This window comes from Podarcis filfolensis, assembly GCF_964270895.1.
Source record: "Podarcis filfolensis genome assembly, chromosome: 12".
In the NCBI taxonomy this organism is placed as follows: Eukaryota; Metazoa; Chordata; class Lepidosauria; order Squamata; family Lacertidae; genus Podarcis; species Podarcis filfolensis.
In genome coordinates, this window is record NC_139614.1 from 57,104,065 (window position 1) to 57,122,414 (window position 18,350).

The following is an 18,350-nucleotide window of genomic DNA, read 5'->3' on the forward strand; positions in this document are numbered from 1 at the left end:
TATTTATCGCACACTGGCTTGTCCACCCTTCCTCAATCCCGTCCCTAGAAAGCACCGGTCTGAGCGGTTCCCCTCTTATCACACCCCTCCCAATGGAACAAACATCAGAACATCTGAATCAGAGCAAACATCAATCCTTAGGAAAGACGATTGACATTTGCTTCAACTGAGCGCCAAGGAGAGGGTTTCCTGTGGAGAGGCAGAAAAACAAGGGGAAGTGTGGATAAGCCACAGAATTCCCTGGATCCAAAATGTTAAACCCACTTTAGGCTTAAGGAGGTTGTGAGGGAAAGGGGGATGAAGGCCGTGAAATAGTGCCACACGGAGGACATGCAATAATGATGGGAGAACGCAGGTTATTCTGCTGTGTTTATTGATGACACTGCTTCCGTTTACATTGGAGGACGGGATCTTCCTACTCCTCCCCTGCCTCCTTTGGAAGCTTCTCCAGATTCTGGGACAAGGTATGAACGAAGGGAGCCCATGGCAGAACTAAACACCTGTTGGAAACAAACCCGGGGTAAGTGATTGGCGTGGAGTCAAGAAAAAAGGGGAAAGATGTCAAGGGGAGAAGTAGGGGGGGAGTTCTCAAATAAGCAAGAATTTACCCCCCCCCCTTAAGCTCATGGAAGGAACCTCAAACGTCATCTAGCCCAACCCTTCTGCAGTCTCTCAAGAGGGAGCCCCCCCCCCAGACTCTGCTTAAAAACCCCTAATGAAATAGCATTTGGAGGTTAAATGAGGTGGGGGGAGAACCACGTGCGCCACATTGACCTCCTTGGAGGAAAAGGTGGGATATAAATGCATTAAATTAATAAATTCTTCCCCAGGAACATGAAGTTCTTCCTAATGTTTAGTCTAAATCATTTTTCGTTTTACTTTTGAGCTGCTTGTTCAGCTCTTACCCTCTGGAGCAACTGAAAACAGCCCTGTTCCATCCTCCTTTTCCAAGTTGGAATTTGGCTACCATTTAAGTCATCAGCAATTGGAAAAGACAGGGGCCCCATTCTCATTCTCTGCACCCTACCTTCTTTGATTTCTTCTTCTGCTGCCCTTCAGGGATTCCTCCAGCATTCATTTCATCTTCCACTAGTTCCCCTGCTGCTGTTTGTTTTGAAGTCTCCCCAGGATTCCTTCCATCTGACCTCAGTGACATCTCCATCAGACACGGCTTGAGATACGGCTGGTCCCTGTTCTCCTGAACCACCTTCTCAATCAGAGACAGCAGCTCTTCTGCCTGGCTGGCCCTTTCCTCTCCCGTCCCTTTGTTGTTGAAAGCGCAGCAACGGCCCTTGCATTTTCTCACCAAATCCTGAAGAGGTCGGTTTCCAGATAGCTCTATGTACTCCTCTAGGCTTTCTGTCTCTAGGTCTTCTTTGCGGGTGAACAAGACAATCATGTACTTTGTGGCCCCTGGGCCAAAGACCTCCTCCACCCTCTTGGCGGCCACAGTGTCTTCCTCGGTGAAACGACCGGCCTGCGTCACAAACACCAGGGCATGGGGACCTGGTTCACAGAGAGAGAGGCACTTCTGGACTTCCAGAATATCATGCTGTGTTTGAAGACGAGCATCAAAAATGGCCGGAGTGTCAATGATGATGACTTGTTTCCCCTTCCACTTCTCTGCTCGGACCTCTCTGCTGCATGTCTGGGTCACTGGCTTCGGGGAGAGTTTGGACTCAAAGGTCTTCTTCTCCCCCAGAAGGGAGTTTCCTGTGGCACTTCTGCCTCCTCCCGTCTTCCCAACAAGAACAACCCGCAGTTCAGAATCCTTGTGGGATCGACTCTGGTTCCCAGGCTCTGTTGGGAAGGAATAAGGAACGTTAACACTGAAATTTTGTCCACGCAGTATTTTTAAATGCATCACAGGGAGGAATTTCTCCTACTGCACAAGTCCATATTATGCTCCATCCTGTCTTTTGGATGAAAAGTGTGAGAATGTCTTGCAAGAGAGGTTTGTTAATTTCATACACCACAGAGGGGGAGAGAGGGAAGAGAACGCAGTATTTGTAGGGCAGGGCTGGGAGAATCTCCTGCCTGGAACTCTGAAGAGCTGCTGCCAATCAGTGTAGACAGTACTGAGCTCAGTACAAGGCAGGTTCCTCTGTTCTATGTAACAGGATGCTGTGCTTGAGAGGCCTTTGGCAGGATTCAGCTCCAGGGTTATCCTAAATTCTTAATACAGTAGACATTGCCTTTCTCCCTCCACCATCACCCAAATCCCTCCCCTCCAAATTCACCAAATTCATGCGGTGGATTGCACAAAGCAAGCTAACTCTTGCACCCATCTCCATAATTTGCAAAATGTTTGCAAGTTACAGAGCCACCCCCTTATGGGTGCAGAATTCTTCTGCCTTTGGGCTCTTCCTTGTACAAAGAAGAAGAGCAGGTATTTGGTGGGTCTCTTTAAGGAAGGGCTACCTTGGGAAACTCAACCCAGGGAGGTCTCTAACTGCTTCAGAATCATAATTTGACTCTACCTTCAGGGAATACATTTGGTCCTCCCTTGTCTGTGTCCATTGCTTCTTCCTCTGGTTTCATTTTGTCTGCACTTCTTGTAGGTCCTCTTGGAAACTGCTGAAGGAAAGGCTTGTTCTGGTTGTCCATCATCATCTGCTTAATTTCCACCAGCAGCTCCTTCACTTGCAGCTCCTGCTCATCTCTTGTTGCTCTGTTGTTGAAAGCGCAGCAACGGCCCTGGCATTTCCTCACCAAATCCTGCAGGGCTCTGTTTCCAGACTGTCCTATGTACTCCTCTAGGCTTTCTGTCTCTAGGTCTTCTTTGCGGGTGAACAAGACAATCATGTACTTTGTGGCCTCTGGGCCAAAGACCTTCTCCACCCTCGTGGTGGCCACAGCGTCTTCCTCGGTGAAACGGGCAGCCTGCGTCACAAACACCAGGGCGTGGGGACCTGGCTCACAGAGAGAGAGACACTTCTGGATCTCTGCATTATTCTGCTGCTCTGGAAGGCAGGTGTCAAAAATGGCTGGAGTGTCAACGACAACAACTTGCTTTCCTTCCCATTTCTCTGCCCGGACTTCTCTCTTGCAAGTCTGGGTCACTGCCTTCAGTGAAGATTTGGACTCGAACTTCTTTTCGCCCAAAATGGTGTTTCCTGTGGCACTTCTCCCTCCTCCCGTCTTCCCAACAAGAACAATCCGTAGATCTTCATTGAGGTTTCTGCTCTCCTGTGCTTTGGTGGTCTCTGGAAAGGAATTAGGAAGATGTCTAGGAATCCAGGACTGAACTGTTTTAAAGGGATGGCAGTTTCATGGCACGTTGCAGTAGCCCAACTGAGAGATTACCTTGTAGAAACACCACCCAGGTTCTTATTCTCAAGAAAGACCCTAAGCTGGCATGTCAGCCAGGAGTGAAAACAATATTGACCTGGCCACACTCATACCTTGGAAACCCAAGTCAACAACTATTCCTGCTGTGCCACTAAGTCTTGTTCCTTAAGGGAGAGTGGGCTGCTCATTTCCAGATATGTGGGCCTGCCTCTTGCCTGGGAATTCGCCCCCAAATTGCCACCATGCAGGGTCCATACACTGCAACAATTCCCCTAAGCACCTGGGGCCACCTCACCCTTCCAACTGTGGCCCACGAATGGTCCAACCTTCACCATTCCCATCATGTGGTTCTTTCAGAGGAGGGTCAGGAGAAGGGAGAGACTTACCTCTAACTTCCTCTCTCCATTCATCCATTGTCCAGGCAGATTGCTGAGCCAGAAGAGAACCAGAAAAAGAAGTTCATTAGCTCCTGCTTTGCCCAAACTCCTCTCCATCACCAGAGGAAGCTTATGATGGAAACACAACCCTGAAAGAACCTCAAAGCACCATATTCTGCCCCTGCAGATTTGGGATTCAATTACTAGGGAGGCAGTTGATGACATTTTTTACATGCATTGGTCCTAAATTAGGTTTGCTAATTTTTCCTATTGATAATTTCATTGTTCTATCTTTTTGGAAACAGCTTTGAAGGTGTGTGGTTTTTATCACCAACAGGTGTATAAGCATTAATAAATAAACATGCCTAACACTTTGTCCTTCACAATCTCTTGCCAGAATCTTCCCACCCTCTAGAAGCGGACACGGAGCAATGGTTCCAAACTACAAGAAAGAAGATTCCACCTAAACATTAGGAAGAACTTCCTGACGGTAAGAGCTGTTCGACAGTGGAATTTGCTGCCAAGGAGTGTGGTGGAGTCTCCTTCTTTGGAGGTCTTTAAGCAGAGGCTTGACAACCATATGTCAGGAGTGCTCTGATGGTGTTTCCTGCTTGGCAGGGGGTTGGACTCAATGGCCCTTGTGGTCTCTTCCAACTCTATGATTCTATGATTCTACATCTGCAGGCATACTTGCTTCGCCCTCAACACCCCTCAAACAGTTAAGAAAAGCACCCGGATATTCCCTTCCTCCACCCAGAGCTGCATCTCTCCTCCCCCCCTCACCTGCTTCTGCTGCTGCCCTGTGGGTCACTGACAGCCTTGCCTGATATCCTCCCTTCTGCAGCTCCCAGGCAGGTGGGCTGGTTTGGGGAGGGCCCTGAACAGCTGCATCCACTCAGGATAATGGCCTGTAGGCTCCTTGGGGCCTAGTCCTGATGAAAATACCCTCCAGAGATCAGTGGTGTAGCGTGGGGGGTGCAGGGGGGGCCGGCCGCACCGGGCGCAACATCTGGGGTTAGGGCAAATCCACGGGTTAGGGGGCGCAAATCCACGGGTTAGGGGGCGCAAATTACTTGCCTTGCCCCGGGTGCTGACAACCCACGCTACGCCACTGCCAGAGATGACCGCCTCTTGAAGGCAGCTGCTTTTCAGTGGGGAAGGGGGTTGATGCCAACCACTTCCAGTGCCTCTCTCCCCCCCCCCTTTCACCCAGCGGACTCTCTCCCACTTGCTTCCTTCTGCTGCTGCTGAATGTCGCCATTTCACACACACCCCCGGAACCTCCCCACTCAGAAGCCCTGGAGATGCTACTGTCTGCCAGTGTGGACAATACTAATCTAAATGGACTAGTCAGTCTGGTTCAGGACAAAACAGCTTCCTTTTTTCTCCATGTGAATTGGGGCAGGGGGCACAGCTCAGCAGCTGAGCCTCTGGTTTGCATACAGGTGGTCTCGGGTTCCACCGCTGGCATCTCCAGGGGGGCAGGTAGCCATTGCTGAGCCAGAAGGACCAAGGTGGTGTCTCCTTGCAAAGGGAGCTTCGGATGTTCCTAAGACAAGAAAGCCAACGGTACCTTCTTTGTGACGCCTCTGGAGCTTGAAGAAGACTCTCGTGTTCGATGGTCCCTCTGCTCTGCAGTTTCTTCTCTCCCTCTCTGTCGATGGCCGACTCTGTTCTGAGCTAAATAAAATGGAGATGGCAAGCATGAGCTCCACACACACACCCCAAAAGCATTCATGGCTAGCAGCCAGATCATGTTCTGAGAAGCCGAAACAGCTTCCCGGAATTGCATTTCTGTTTCTATTGGCTACAGGAGAGGACAAAACTGCCCTCTGGGAGGATAATTTCAGAGGAGCTGCATTTGGTCTCCTGCAGTTCTTGGAGAAGCAGCCAAGAGGACCAGCAACAGGAGGAGACCCACACAGAGAAAGACCCACACGGAGGGAGACCCACACATCAGACGGACTACAGGTTGGTATTTGGGAACTGGGAGCAGCAGCCACAAGGTTTGACTTTAAGTCTTCTGTATCTCAACCTGCCTCAGAGATGCTCAAGGTCTGCTTTGTTTGACCTGTTGCTAGAGGCTGGGTTAGAGCTCTCGGAAGCAAAATTTTGGCTTGCGTGTATAATCATGAATCTTTTCCTTTTGATTAAATTAAATTGGCAGTTGAAGGAGCCTGACAATCTGCAGGAACATCCTTCTAGGGGTTTTAAAGTTTATTTTTAAAAGAACATGTTCTTTCCCCCTCCCCCCCCCGCCAGAATTGCCTGAAATTTGCGGACATGGAGACTGACAAATCCCAAAATTAGAGCTGTCGTGGGTGGGGGGGGGTTGGTACAAAAAGACAAAGAAAAAGTCAGTAGGGGGGAGGAATGGAAATGACTTCTTCTGCCCCACACCAGGGATTTTTCGGCACACAGCTTCTCCCTGCAAGAAAGAAATCTCTCCATTGAACTGGATAGAGAAAGGAGAGGCAGAGGAAAGAGAAAGGGTCCCTCTGAAAAATCAATCCTTCGTTGGCATCTCTTCCCAAATCACTGAATTCAGGGATCAAGACCTCGGCTTGCCGGTCAAAGTGGAATCTCCCCCTTCCCTCCTCTGTTCTCTCCAGCCCATCTGCGCTCAAACTCAGAGCAAGGGAATCTTTCGCCAAGAGGGAGAATCAGCTCAGCTGCACTGCATGCAGAAGGTTCGAGGTTTGATCCCCGGCCTCTCCAGGTGGGGCTGGGGGAGAGACTTGGGCCTGGGAAGCGCCTGCCAGTCAGTGCAGGCGACATTGCGCCAGACGGAGCGATGGCCCAACTCTGCGCAAGGCGACGTCTGGGGTTCCCAAATGCAGAAAGAGAAGCGCACCTTCTTCTCCGCGTTATCAAAGAGCAGCTGCGCTTGATGGGCGTTATTCTCTCTCTCTCTCTCGTGGACCAGGGACTCGGTTCAGAGGGGAATAAAACGGAGAGGGGCGAATCCAGCCCCCCTCTCACCCTGCAGTGCCACCAAATATTTCTGGCTAGCAGCCCACGAGCCCTTTCTGATAAGTCAGGGAGGTTTCTCTGACTTGTTTCTCATTCACCAAAAGAGAATTGCCAAGCGGAGACGACTCTGCTCGCCCCATTGAGTCTTCCGCGGCGCTTGCAGAAGCACCCGAGAGGCAGAGGAACCCCACACTTCCCTCGGACCCACAGCTTGGTGCTGGGGAGGCGTGAGCGGCTGCTGCAAGAGTTGAAGGTCCGAGTCTGCAGGTTTGGGAAGCAGATCAGTCTGTTTTGGAGATGCTCCGTGTCTTTCCTGTTTGCCTTTTAATTTGGAACTCTTGTTAGATATGTGGAAAACGCAGCTCTGTTTCCGCCCCCTCCTCCCACCCCCTACAATTGTGGCTCTCGAAATGGCTGTAACATTCTTTCCCCCTTCCGTCCTTTGAAACTTTTAGGCGAAGGAGCCTCTGCACACAGAGTTAAGCCTGCCAACCTGCAGGCAGAGCCGGCCAGGCAGTGGCCCCCAAACTGGGAGGTACCACCCCGTGCTTGGGGGTTGGGGGGCGGTGGGGTTGCCTAGGGGCCAGCAGGGGACGCTGGAGGTCAAATGGCTTTGAAAAGCTGGTATCACTGAATCAAGTTCACCAGTATGGTTGAGTGAATTAAACGAAATAGTTTTGAATGATTGTGCAATTGTTGCTGAAATATACTCAGAGTCGCAAAGTGATTTCATGCTCTTTATTCAGCTCATAGTGGTGAGGAGGAATGAATGAATGAAAGTCCCCTCAAAGTATCTGCTTTATATACATTATTTACACAATGGGCTGCACATGATTGGCTAATTCCGGAATTCTACTGTAAGCCAACCAGGTTGTGGATTCACTTCTATCTGGAGCATGATTGGGTGGTTCCTGCCAACCAATCATACTGCTGCATTGTTCTAGGACCAATCAGACTGCTGCATTCTGAATCCTATTGTTCTAGGACCAATCAGACTGCTGCCTTTTGGATCCTATTGTTCTAGGACCAATCAGACTGCTGCAGTTTGGATCCTATTCAACTCAGTACATAACACCCCTCCCCTCTAAGTTCCAGTCCTGCCCGGGAGGTCGCATTCATAGTCCTCAAGGTATGCCGGCGGCCTACGTGTGCGTTGCGGCCTGGGGTGTTCCCTGGTCCGGGGTTCAGGTTCTGGCTCGTGTTCAAAGGATGCTGGCTGTGATAGGGCTGTTTGTTCTGGCGCAACTGGCTCGCTCAGTCGTGGTTCTGGTTCCGGTGTCCTTTCGGCCTCACGGGTCCCCTCTGTATTTACTGATTCTGCCTCTCCTGCTTGCCCCTGCTGCTCTATGGGCCTCACTGCCCCACTGTTCCCTGACCTGTCCTCCTCCTCCTGGTTTTCTCCCGGGAATCGTCGCCGTATCTGGTCACAGTGGCGGCGCCAGCATTGCCCCCCATCTGTTAGCACCTCGTACGACACGGGGCCAGTGACCCTGGTGACTGTGGTGGGTACCCATGCAGGGCCTGCCCCAAAATTCTTTGCGTACACTGGGTCCTGGGCCTCGAAGGTCCGGGGGTTCCTGCCTTCCCCCACCACTACCTCATCCTGAGCTCTATCGGGGTGAAGGCGGTCCAATCTGATTGCAAGGCGCCGACCCATTAGTAGTTCAGCGGGGCTCCGGCCAGTCGTTGAGCTGGGGGTGCTGTGCTGTGCTAGAAGGAATGTGGCAAGGCGGTACTCCCAATCCCCTTGCGTCATGCGGCGAAGGGTGTCCTTGGTGGTCCGCACCATGCGTTCTGCTTGGCCATTGGTGGCAGGGTGGAATGGCGCCGAACGGATGTGGCGGATGGCGTTCTGCGCTGTGAAGGTTTGGAATTCTCCTGACGTAAATGCAGTCCCGTTGTCTGAGACGAGAGTGTCAGGGAGCCCGTGGGTAGCAAACAGCCTGCGTAGTACCCGGATGGCTGCGGACGTAGAAGTGGATGGTACCAGTGCGACTTCCAGCCATTTGGTGTAGGAGTCCACCACTATGAAGAATGTTTTCCCCTGAAAGGGGCCAGCGAAGTCCACATGCAGGCGTGACCATGGTGCTCGGGCGGACTCCCAGGACTGGACTGGGGCCCTTGGGGGATCTGGGCGGGATTCTTGGCAGGCCTGGCAGTGTTGGACCCAGGCCTCTATCTCTCCGTCGATCCCCGGCCACCACACATAACTCCTGGCAAGGGCCTTCATTCTTACTACCCCTGGGTGTGTCTCGTGTAGGGCTGTGAGGACCCTTTTGCGGAGGGGCTGGGGAACAACGACCCTGCTTCCCCATAACAGGCACCCCTTGTGGGCCGACAGTTCATGTCTGCGGGTTGTGTAGCCGGCGAATTCTGGCCCAGGGCTGCTGCTGGGCCATCCCCTCCACACCCAGTCCAGGACCCGGGAGATGACCCTATCTTTCTTGGAATGGTGTGCAACTTCTTGTGCCTGAATGGGGCGGTCAGGAAGCAGCTCCAGGCTCATAACCTCTTGTGCAGGTGCTGGGTCAGGGCCTGTTTCCGGTAGTGGTAGCCTGCTGAGGGCGTCCGCATGGCCCATCGCCTTCCCAGGGCGGTGAATCAGTGCATACTGGTAGCTGGCAAGGAAAATTGACCACCTGAGGACGCCAGGAGACAGCACTTGGAGGGTCTGCTTCTCAGGGGCAAACAAGCCAAGCAACGGCTTGTGGTCAGTCACCACGGTGAAGGGCCGCCCGTACAAGAAATCATGGAATTTTTTTACTCCCTTCACGATTGCCAGACCCTCCTTGTCGATTTGCGAGTAGTTCCGCTCGGTTGCGTTGAGTGTCTGGGAAAAGTATGCCACTGGTACCTCTCTTCCATCCGGGAGTTGGTGTCCCAGGACAGCGCCAATGCCATAGGGCGAGGCATCGCATGCTAGCACCACTGGCAGCCTCTCGTCGAAGTGTGCCAAGACCGAGTTTGAGACCAGCAAGTCCTTGACTGCCTGGAATGCGGCCTCCTAGCGCTGGCCCCACACCCAAGGGGCCCGCTTGTCCAGGAGTCTGTGTAGGGGCTCCGCTACCGCTGCCTTGTGGGGAAGGAAGGAATGGTAAAAGTTCAATAGTCCCAAGAAGGCCTGAAGTTCAGTCTTGTTCTTGGGCGCTGGGGCATCACAAATGGCCCGTACCTTGTCCCCAGTCGGGTGGACCCCTTCTGCGTCCACCATAAATCCCAGAAAGTCCACCTGAGGCACTCCTAGTAGACATTTTTCCCGCTTCACCTTGAGACCCGCCGTCTGGAAACGGTGCAGAACGGTGCGGAGGCGGTCCTCAAACTCCTCTGGTGTGGGCCCGGCAATCAACACATCATTGAAGAAGGGGGTGACACCAGGAATCCCTTTAAGGAGAGAGTCCATTAGATTCTGGAATATGCCTGGTGCCACGCTGACACCGAATTGCAGCCGCTTTACCCTGAACGCTCCTCTGTGCGTCACAATCGTCTGTGCCTCTGCTGTGGCCTCATCTACTGGCAGCTGTTGATATGCTTGGGCCAAGTCCAGCTTGCCAAAAATTTTCGACCCAGCCAGGGTGGCAAGGACATGGCTGACCACTGGCACTGGGTATGCATGGGCCGTGAGGGCCTTGTTTATGGTACATTTGTAGTCTGCGCAGATGCGGACCGAACCATTAGGCTTGACGGGTGTGACGATTGGGGTTTCCCAGGGGGCATTAGGCACCGGCTCCAGCACTCCTTGCTCCACGAGTCGGTCCAATTCCTCGTCTATACGGGGTTTCAGAGCGAATGGGACCCGGCGGGCCTTGAGCCTGACTGGTCGTACTGCGGGGTCAAGCTGTAGAGCAATGGGGGGGCCCGTATACTGTCCCAATTTCCCATCGAAAACCCCCGGAAATTCCTTGCATATGGCGTCCACGTCCACTTGTAAGCTTGTGTGGTTCACCCCGGTGACGGCTAGCCCCAGTGGTCCAAACCATGCCAATCCCAGTAAGCTAATGTAGGGGCCCTTGACCACAAGCAAGTCCAGTTGCCGCGTCCGCCCTCGGTATTGCACCCTGAAGGTCCCCACCCCCATTGTGGGGACCTTACGTTTCTGGAAGTCCCGGAGGGTGAATGGGGCCGGCCTGAGTTTGGGACCCCCAGTAGGACACAGTTTCCTTAAGGTTCTTGCCGAGATTATGGATGGAGTTGAACCCGTGTCAAGCTCCATGCGGCATGGGGCCCCCTCTATCTGTACCTCTACATAAATTTTCTCTACGTTGGGGTGGGGCAACTGGTATACCTGGAAGTCCGTGAGCTCCGTCGAGTTGCCTTGGTGTGTTGGGCCCCGGGACCTGGGGCTCTTGGATTGGTCATCTGATGCCTGGCGTCGGGTGGGCCGAGCTCGACACACCCGGGCGATGTGTCCCAATTTTCTGCACTGCCTGCACTCTGCGTTGCGGAAACGGCAGGTCCTCCTCTCGTGACTTTCCCCGCAGCTTGCGCAGTTCCCTCCTTCTCGTCGAGGCAGCTGTGGTATGTGGGCTGCTTGAGTGCGCTGCTGTACTCGGTGCACCTCCTCCTTGTCAGATCCTGAGTCGTCGGTGAGGTCTTTGTGGTGGACCCTCGGTTGGGACGGCTGGCTCGGCCGTGCCTCTTGCGTCGACCTCTCGGCAGCTTCCGTTGCCAGGGCCTCCTCCAGAGCGACCTGGAACGTTAGGTCCTTCTTAGCGTAGAGGCGTCGTTGCAGCTTCTCATCCTTCAGGCCACCGACGAGGCGGTCACGAAGCATGTTCTCCAGCTCTGAGAAGTTGCAGAACCGGGCAGCTTGGCGGAGAGAGGTCACAAACCCAGTTATGGTTTCCCCAGGGGCTTGCCGCTTTGCGTAGAAGGCATTTTGACGAGCCACCACTGAGGGCTGTGGCGAAAAGTGCCCCTTCAGCTGTTCCATTATTGTTTTGTATGGAACAGTAGCAACGTCTTCAGGCGCAAGGAGAGCCCGGGCGATTTCAAACGTCTCCTCTCCGCAGACGCTGAAGAATATTGCCCTCTTCTTGGCGTCTTCTTCATCGGTGACCCCTTTGGCTTCTAGGAGGAAGGTGAAACGGGAGGCGTACGCTTCCCAGTCTCCAGATGCTGGGTTGAATGGCGAGAAGCTGCTGTCGGTTGCCATTCTGAGTTCCTTGTGTCCCGGAGCTGAAGCCTGGATACACGGTGCGAGGCAGCGGTGCGACAGGTGGCGGTGCTGCGGTGCTGTGTGCGGCAGTCAGCTCAGCAGGATCCCACCTTCGTCGCCAGTGAAATATATTCAGAGTCGCAAAGTGATTTCATGCTCTTTATTCAGCTCATAGTGGTGAGGAGGAATGAATGAATGAAAGTCCCCTCAAAGTATCTGCTTTATATACATTATTTACACAATGGGCTGCACATGATTGGCTAATTCCGGAATTCTACTGTAAGCCAACCAGGTTGTGGATTCACTTCTATCTGGAGCATGATTGGGTGGTTCCTGCCAACCAATCATACTGCTGCATTGTTCTAGGACCAATCAGACTGCTGCATTCTGAATCCTATTGTTCTAGGACCAATCAGACTGCTGCCTTTTGGATCCTATTGTTCTAGGACCAATCAGACTGCTGCAGTTTGGATCCTATTCAACTCAGTACATAACAGTTGCTGTCGTGCAAAATGTTACTGGGTTACTACCTAGCTTAGTGGGCTGTGCAAAATGTTATTCTGAATAATACTTTTTTATACAGTAGTTTAGGGGGTCCTGGATATGGATCTATAGAACCAAGAGGCACTTGGCCCAGAAAATTAAGTTTTCGCACAGAGAACCTTTCAAATGGAATTTGTAAAGAACTGTGGAGCGGTTTTCTTTTCTGCCAGAAATGGCTGCAATCTGCAAACATGGTCATACTTTTCTAAGGGGTGAAGTCTGCCAATTCCAACAATCAATTTCTTCAATGGTTGAACTCAATGGCTTCAAAAGTCTGTTCTGGGGGGCGGGGCAAACTAGCCTTTGTTTCAGCCAGGTCAAAGACCCAGTCTGGCAATGTCCCCCAGGCATTTGGGTACACAGACTGGGAGCTTCAATGGCACCCCCTGGAGGATTCACCAGGGCTAAAAAAGAGAGAGAGGCGAAATCCCCTCCCCCAATAGCTGTCTGCTCTACGCTTAAAATGCTGTACAGTGGTACCTCCAGTTACATACGCTTCAGGTTACATACGCTTCAGGTTACATATTCCGCTAACCCAGAAATATTACCTTGGGTTAAGAACTTTGCTTTAGGATGAGAACAGAAATCGCGCGGTGGCAGTGGGAGGCCCCATTAGCTAAAGTGGTGCTTCAGGTTAAGAACAGTTTCAGGTTAGGAACAGACCTCCAGAATGAATTAAGTTCTTAACCCGAGGTACCACTGTATTTCTAACTAGAGCAAGAGCTCCAAATCTTTGTACTTTAATAGTGCAGTTTCGGGAGTAATAGTGAGGATTTTTACTTAGGTGGGGAAAGCCCCATTAAGTTCCATGGAGTTTACTCCAGTAAAGTGTGCATAGGGTTTGTTTGTGGGGGAACAAAAAATCTTTGACATCCGCACCCCTCAATCTTGGGAAATACCCCCACACTCTGACACCAGCATTAATTTTGCAGTAGCATTTTTAGGGTTTCTTATCAAGCAGGAGGCACACTGAGAGATGCACCTCAGATTCTTTTCTTATAATATTATCAGGCTGAGCAAGGCAACCATGTGGGTGGCAGGATTATGGTGACTGATGCAGGCCTTTGCCCAGAGGCACAATGAAGGAGCGCAAGGAGGTCCCAAAGGGGGAGATGTGTCCGAAACAGGGATGCTGAGAAAACGAGTCCTTGAGCCAAAACCTGACTTTTGGAGAATATCATCCTCTTCTTCTTTCTCCATAAACAAAAGATGTTTCTATCCCACTTAGTGTAAACAGAGGCAGAGGTCTGCATTCCTTCTCTATTACTGATCTGTTTGCTACTTTCCACACGGACAAAACATTAATTGTATCTTGCGATGGCTCCATGTCTCTCTCCTTCCTCTTGGAATTTTCGATCCAGGCCTCCCCTGCATTCTTGTGCTGCTCATGTAGAAATCTTGGCCGCCTTCTTTGGTTCTGCAGATTAGTATACTAGAATTTCTCTGAACTGCCCAGCCTGGGCTGTTGCTTGCGTCCAAACGGGTCACTTTAATCTCCTGAACTTTCTCAGTTACCTCAAGATGAGAAGCCCTCAGCTTGTTTCAGTCTCTTCCTTGTTATATGGTCCAAGAGAAGCAGCATTTTGGAGGTGGGACACAGACAATAACTAAGAAATGTAGACTTGCCCCAGTCCCCTGGGCATGGGGTGGTAGGGAGATGAATAGCATTCCCAAGGACAGAATGAGGAAGAATATCTTTCTTTGCACCAGGTCCTATGCAAATTGCAAGATGCAAGCTTTAAACTCACACAGGGCTCTTCTGTATGTTAGCTGTTCAGACAAAAAACAAGGGAAAGTGAGCAATCCACAATAATACTTAGGCCTGTATGTATCTGTACTCTCTTCCGCTTCCACCTGCTGGAGAAAACTATGTTTACCACTAAATCCTTGGCATAGTTGCAACTCTGGAAGTTATGATGTAGAGGATGCTCAGAGAGCTCAGCCCCGTCCCCGTGCATGAATTCAGTGACCTCATGGGGTGGAGGAATGGGATATTGTCTTCCAGCCCCAGTCCTAAGGCCGCTCAGCAATGCCCTCTGGCAGACCCTCTCTGTTACGTAAGCAGAGTCACGCTATATTTTCCGCACTATTAAGACCACGGCGGGGAAGGGAGTTTCCTCAGACTGCCAAGGCTCTTTGAGCAATAACTCCTGCCCTTGTTTGCCTGAAACACGCAAGGCTTCTTCCCTTGAGAATGGTCTTTTCTGCCCTTCTCAGTTCAGCCAAGGAATTGGAAGCTGATAGGCATTTTCCCATTTCCCTCAGTGGGGAAGAAGACATCCAGAGCTTTGGACAGTGAACCAAGGCCAGGTCCATCTTGGGATCTGAGGCAAAGAAAGTCCCAGTCCCAGGGGTGGCCATTCGGACTGGGGGAGGGGTGGGAGGCAGGGAGCCCAAGAGTAGCCAGAACCACTGAGAGGCGGAGTCAACTCTCTCTGTTGTGGTCCCCATCCTCCTCCCTACTGACGTCTATCAAGGCAACTCTGAGGCTGAGGAGGAAGATGTTCACAGCTGCACCCTAGAGCAGAAGGAAGGAAGGAAGGAAGGAAGGAGGAGCAAGTGGGGGCTGGGTGGGGCAGTGTCCCTCTTGCCCCAACTAACCAGCCTCCATTCTGAGGCAGCCATCAGTGAAGGCCATTCCTGTTTTGCGGGACCTGCCATTTCTCCCCAAGACATCCCTTCCTTTCAGCACATACTGGAGGGAAATGGTGGCCCCATGGCTCCCCAGAGGAATGTATCCTATGGAGAAACATATCAAATACTAAGGCAGCAAACTCCCTTCAGATGCCCCCTGTGAGTCTGAGGGGCCATCATGGCTGCTCCACAAGTCCATGACTCTCATCCTCTGGAGCCTCACCAAAGGTTGAGCTAAAGTGTCTTTTGGAAGAAGCAGAGACGCTTTTCATTTGCTACATAGGTGTGACGTTTTAGTCAGAATCTGGGAGTCGTGGGTCTTATTCTGAACATGAGCCAGTGGGGGGGCATGGAACACAAAAAGAGTGAAACACACACATGATGGCCAAATATTTGGGACAGTGGACACTTAGGAAGATCCTCTAAATTGGAAAAAGAATTCTGTGAGGCAGGTTTTTCTTTTTTTTGGGGGGGACACACATTTCTGCCTAATACAGAAAGCTCCCCATTGGCTGATTCTGTTTCCTTTTGCTTCCGATCTAGAAATCCTAAATATTGGCTTGTGAATTTTTCTGCTTGCCTGAATATGGCTGGGAGAAGCACAGGTAAGACTGAGCTGATTTGATCTCATTCTCCCAGATTCCTGGATGGTGTTGGATGGAATCAATGTAACCATGGGAGAGACATTAGCTTGATTCATGGTTTGTTTCCAGACCATATTCAAGGTGCTCACATTGGTGTTTAAAGACCGAAATGATTCGTGTCTCCAATACTTGAAAGACCCCCCCCCTCTTTTCCTGCAGACCCTCTTGGGTGCTATGATTGGGGGAAGGGGTCCTCTTGGTTGTTCTACCAACTACAAAAGGTCAGCCCAGGACCTTCTCTGTGGTGGCCCCATAGATGTGGAACTTCCTCCCTGAAGAGGAGCACCTGGAGCCTTCATTGTGCAGCTTCTGGCAAAAGCTGAAGGTGCACCTCTTTTGAAGCTTGAGGTGTCTAACTTTGGCACCTGTCTTATTTCTATAATTTTAGCCTGTTTTTAACTTTGTGTTTTAATTGTAACTCACCCTGGGACCCTGGGGTGAAAGGTAGCCAATTATTATATGAGCTAAAAGATGCAGTTCAACCAAAATATATATATGAAAAAGCATAGAACAGGAAAAAATGCACACAAATTTGCGTATATCTGTAGAGAAATGAATTATATTAGGGGAAATTGCTTGCAGAAATGTTTATAGTGGGCATAAATGCACCCAGAAACGTGTATTGGGTTAAATGCACTTAAAATGTGTACAGATTGTCATGCCTAAAAGTAGAGAACTGAACTTAAGTCTGGAGAAATGAGAACCTGAGGGAAGGAGAACTTGACCGATTTGTTTCTCCCTCCCCACAGCTCCTGGGTGATGGAGATGGGCAGGGGAGGGGTGGTGCCCATGTTCTCCTCAGTTTCCTCTCTGGTGACAATGCAGAAGAGTTGCTCACCATCTCTTGCCTCTTTCTTGCAGAACTGAGGATCGCCCTGGTGGGCAAAACTGGAGCTGGGAAAAGCGCAACAGGAAACACCATCCTGGGGGACAAAAAGTTTTCATCCTTCATGTCCCCTTCCTCAGTGACAGCAAAGTGTCAGAAAGAGGACACGGTCATTGGTGGTAGGAGAATTGTGGTGGTTGATACGCCTGGCTTTTTCGACACAAATGTTCCAGAAGATGTGACTTCCAAGGAAATCAAGACCTGCGTGAAGCACATCTACCCAGGACCCCATGTCATCATACAAGTCATTCAACTGACTCGTTTCAGCAAGGAGGAGAAAGCCGTTGCTCGGTTGATCCAGAAGATCTTCAGCTGCAAAGCCAAGGACTACATGATCATCTTGTTCACCCGGAAGGATGAGCTGGAAGATAGGCCTTTCAAAGAGTTCTTGGCGGAGGGAGACCAGGATCTGCAGAACCAGATCGCTCAGTGTGGCGGGAGATGCCTGGCTTTCAACAACAAGGCGAAAGGGCAGGAAAGAGAGGAGCAGGTGGCCGCATTGCTTGGGATGATTGACCACCTGGTCCAAAAGAACAAGGCAGCCCCCTGCTACACGGAAGACATGCTAGAGGAGGACAAAGAAGAGATTGAGAAGATGAAGAGACAAATACGAAGGGAAGTGGAAAGGGAAATTAATGAAGAGAAGAGAAGAAAGAAAGAAGAGGAGTCTGGCTCAATATGCAACATACTGTAATGCAGTGGCGTAGCGTGGGTTGTCAGCACCCGGGGCAAGGCAAGTAATTTGCACCCCCTAACCCGTGGATTTGCGTCCCCTAACCTGTGGATTTGCGCCCCCTAACCCTAACCCCCAGATGTTGCGCCCGGTGCGGCCGGCCCCCCCTGCACCCCCCACGCTACGCCACTGCTGTAATGCATCTAGTGAGAATGATCCAGTTAAACACCAGAACATTTTCACTCTCGGTAGGGATGTGCTAAAATGCCTAAGTCTGTCTTGATTTCCACTTGTACTTTCAGCCATTGCAGTTGGTTTATTTTGCACAAATCAGTATTCCATTTTGTTGTCTACTAATGTGGAAATGCATATAGTTTGATGTATTTTTTCATAGCACACAATAAACACTCGGTTGATCAACATGTATTTACAATTCAACTACCTTCCTTGCATGGTGCCTTTCAAAATTAAGGGATTGAAGTTCCTCTGAATTCGACAAGTCTTGTTCCCACTAAGTTGGGTCAGGATTTCAGCCATTCCCCCTACCTTAATTTCACAGTTCAGTTTAAGTTTGTCCTTCTATCTCATTTCCCTTACTTGGGCACAAGGGAGGGACAGTTTAGTGCTGGGGAAGGAAAGAAAATTTAAATTTAATTTTACTTTTTTATTATGTTTGGAAATGCTGAAAAACAGGCAGCCAAATCCAGGTGGTTCTTTCCCCCTTCAGCAAAGATGCTCAGACTTTAACTTGAGAAGACAGGTAAAAATTCCACAGAATTACCAAAAGCCATCACTTCTAAATTTCTTTCAGGTGGATGGAAATTGACATGTGCTATGAAGTACCGGTAATTCCTGAATGTATTTAAATATACAACACACCTGTGTATTGAACAATGTTTTCTTGTTTACGCTTGTAATGCTTACTGTGGAAATATAATAAAAAATTCAATGCAAAAGCAAATAAGGAGACAGCTTCTTTCCATGTCAAAAGAGCAGAAATGAGCAGTGCATTTCATTGCTTTTCAAGATTCACCTTAAGAAGCCGATTAAGACTGAAATCCTAATGCCACTTACTTGGGAGTAAGCCTCACTGAATTCAGTGGGATTTTCTGCTGTGTATCTGGGATTAGACTACTGTCTTGGTGCAGATAGGCTGCTTTTGGGAACAAACACC

The 18,350-nt window shown here is 50.5% G+C and overlaps 2 protein-coding genes across 8 annotated transcripts in view; one reads left to right on the forward strand and one right to left on the reverse strand.

The window, feature by feature from the left end:
- Positions 1-17,793, forward strand: part of LOC310746166 (GTPase IMAP family member 4-like) — a 187,440-nt gene extending 169,647 nt beyond the window's left edge. Inside the window, exons 1-5 of one of the 4 annotated variants that reach the window (XM_083579991.1) lie at positions 5,586-5,639; positions 6,281-6,387; positions 15,517-15,578; positions 16,479-17,206; positions 17,384-17,793. In XM_083579991.1, coding sequence (XP_083436117.1) covers positions 6,350-6,387; positions 15,517-15,578; positions 16,479-17,197 — 819 coding nt within the window. In that variant the 5' untranslated portion in view covers positions 5,586-5,639; positions 6,281-6,349 and the 3' untranslated portion in view covers positions 17,198-17,206; positions 17,384-17,793. Of the gene's footprint in view, positions 1-5,552; positions 5,640-6,280; positions 6,388-15,516; positions 15,579-16,478; positions 17,207-17,383 lie in introns of those variants that run through there. The other 3 variants (XM_083579988.1, XM_083579990.1, XM_083579989.1) reach the window with 3 other exon arrangements.
- Positions 357-5,468, reverse strand: LOC310746057 (GTPase IMAP family member 8-like; the record flags this gene model as incomplete). Of its 4 annotated transcripts, none has more annotated exons than XM_083579715.1 (6): positions 357-500; positions 1,028-1,800; positions 2,481-3,206; positions 3,678-4,079; positions 4,377-4,614; positions 4,781-5,341. In XM_083579715.1, the coding sequence occupies 4 exons, from the start codon at positions 3,703-3,705 to the stop codon at positions 393-395; spliced, it is 1,635 nt and encodes a 544-aa protein (XP_083435841.1). In that variant the 3' UTR covers positions 357-392. The 4 variants fall into 4 exon arrangements, with proteins under 4 accessions (XP_083435841.1, XP_083435840.1, XP_083435839.1 ...); XM_083579714.1 differs by having other exon boundaries at positions 3,678-3,720; positions 4,452-4,614; positions 4,781-5,230; XM_083579713.1 differs by lacking the exons at positions 3,678-4,079; positions 4,377-4,614 and having other exon boundaries at positions 5,242-5,468.
- Positions 17,794-18,350: the final 557 nt, after the last annotated feature.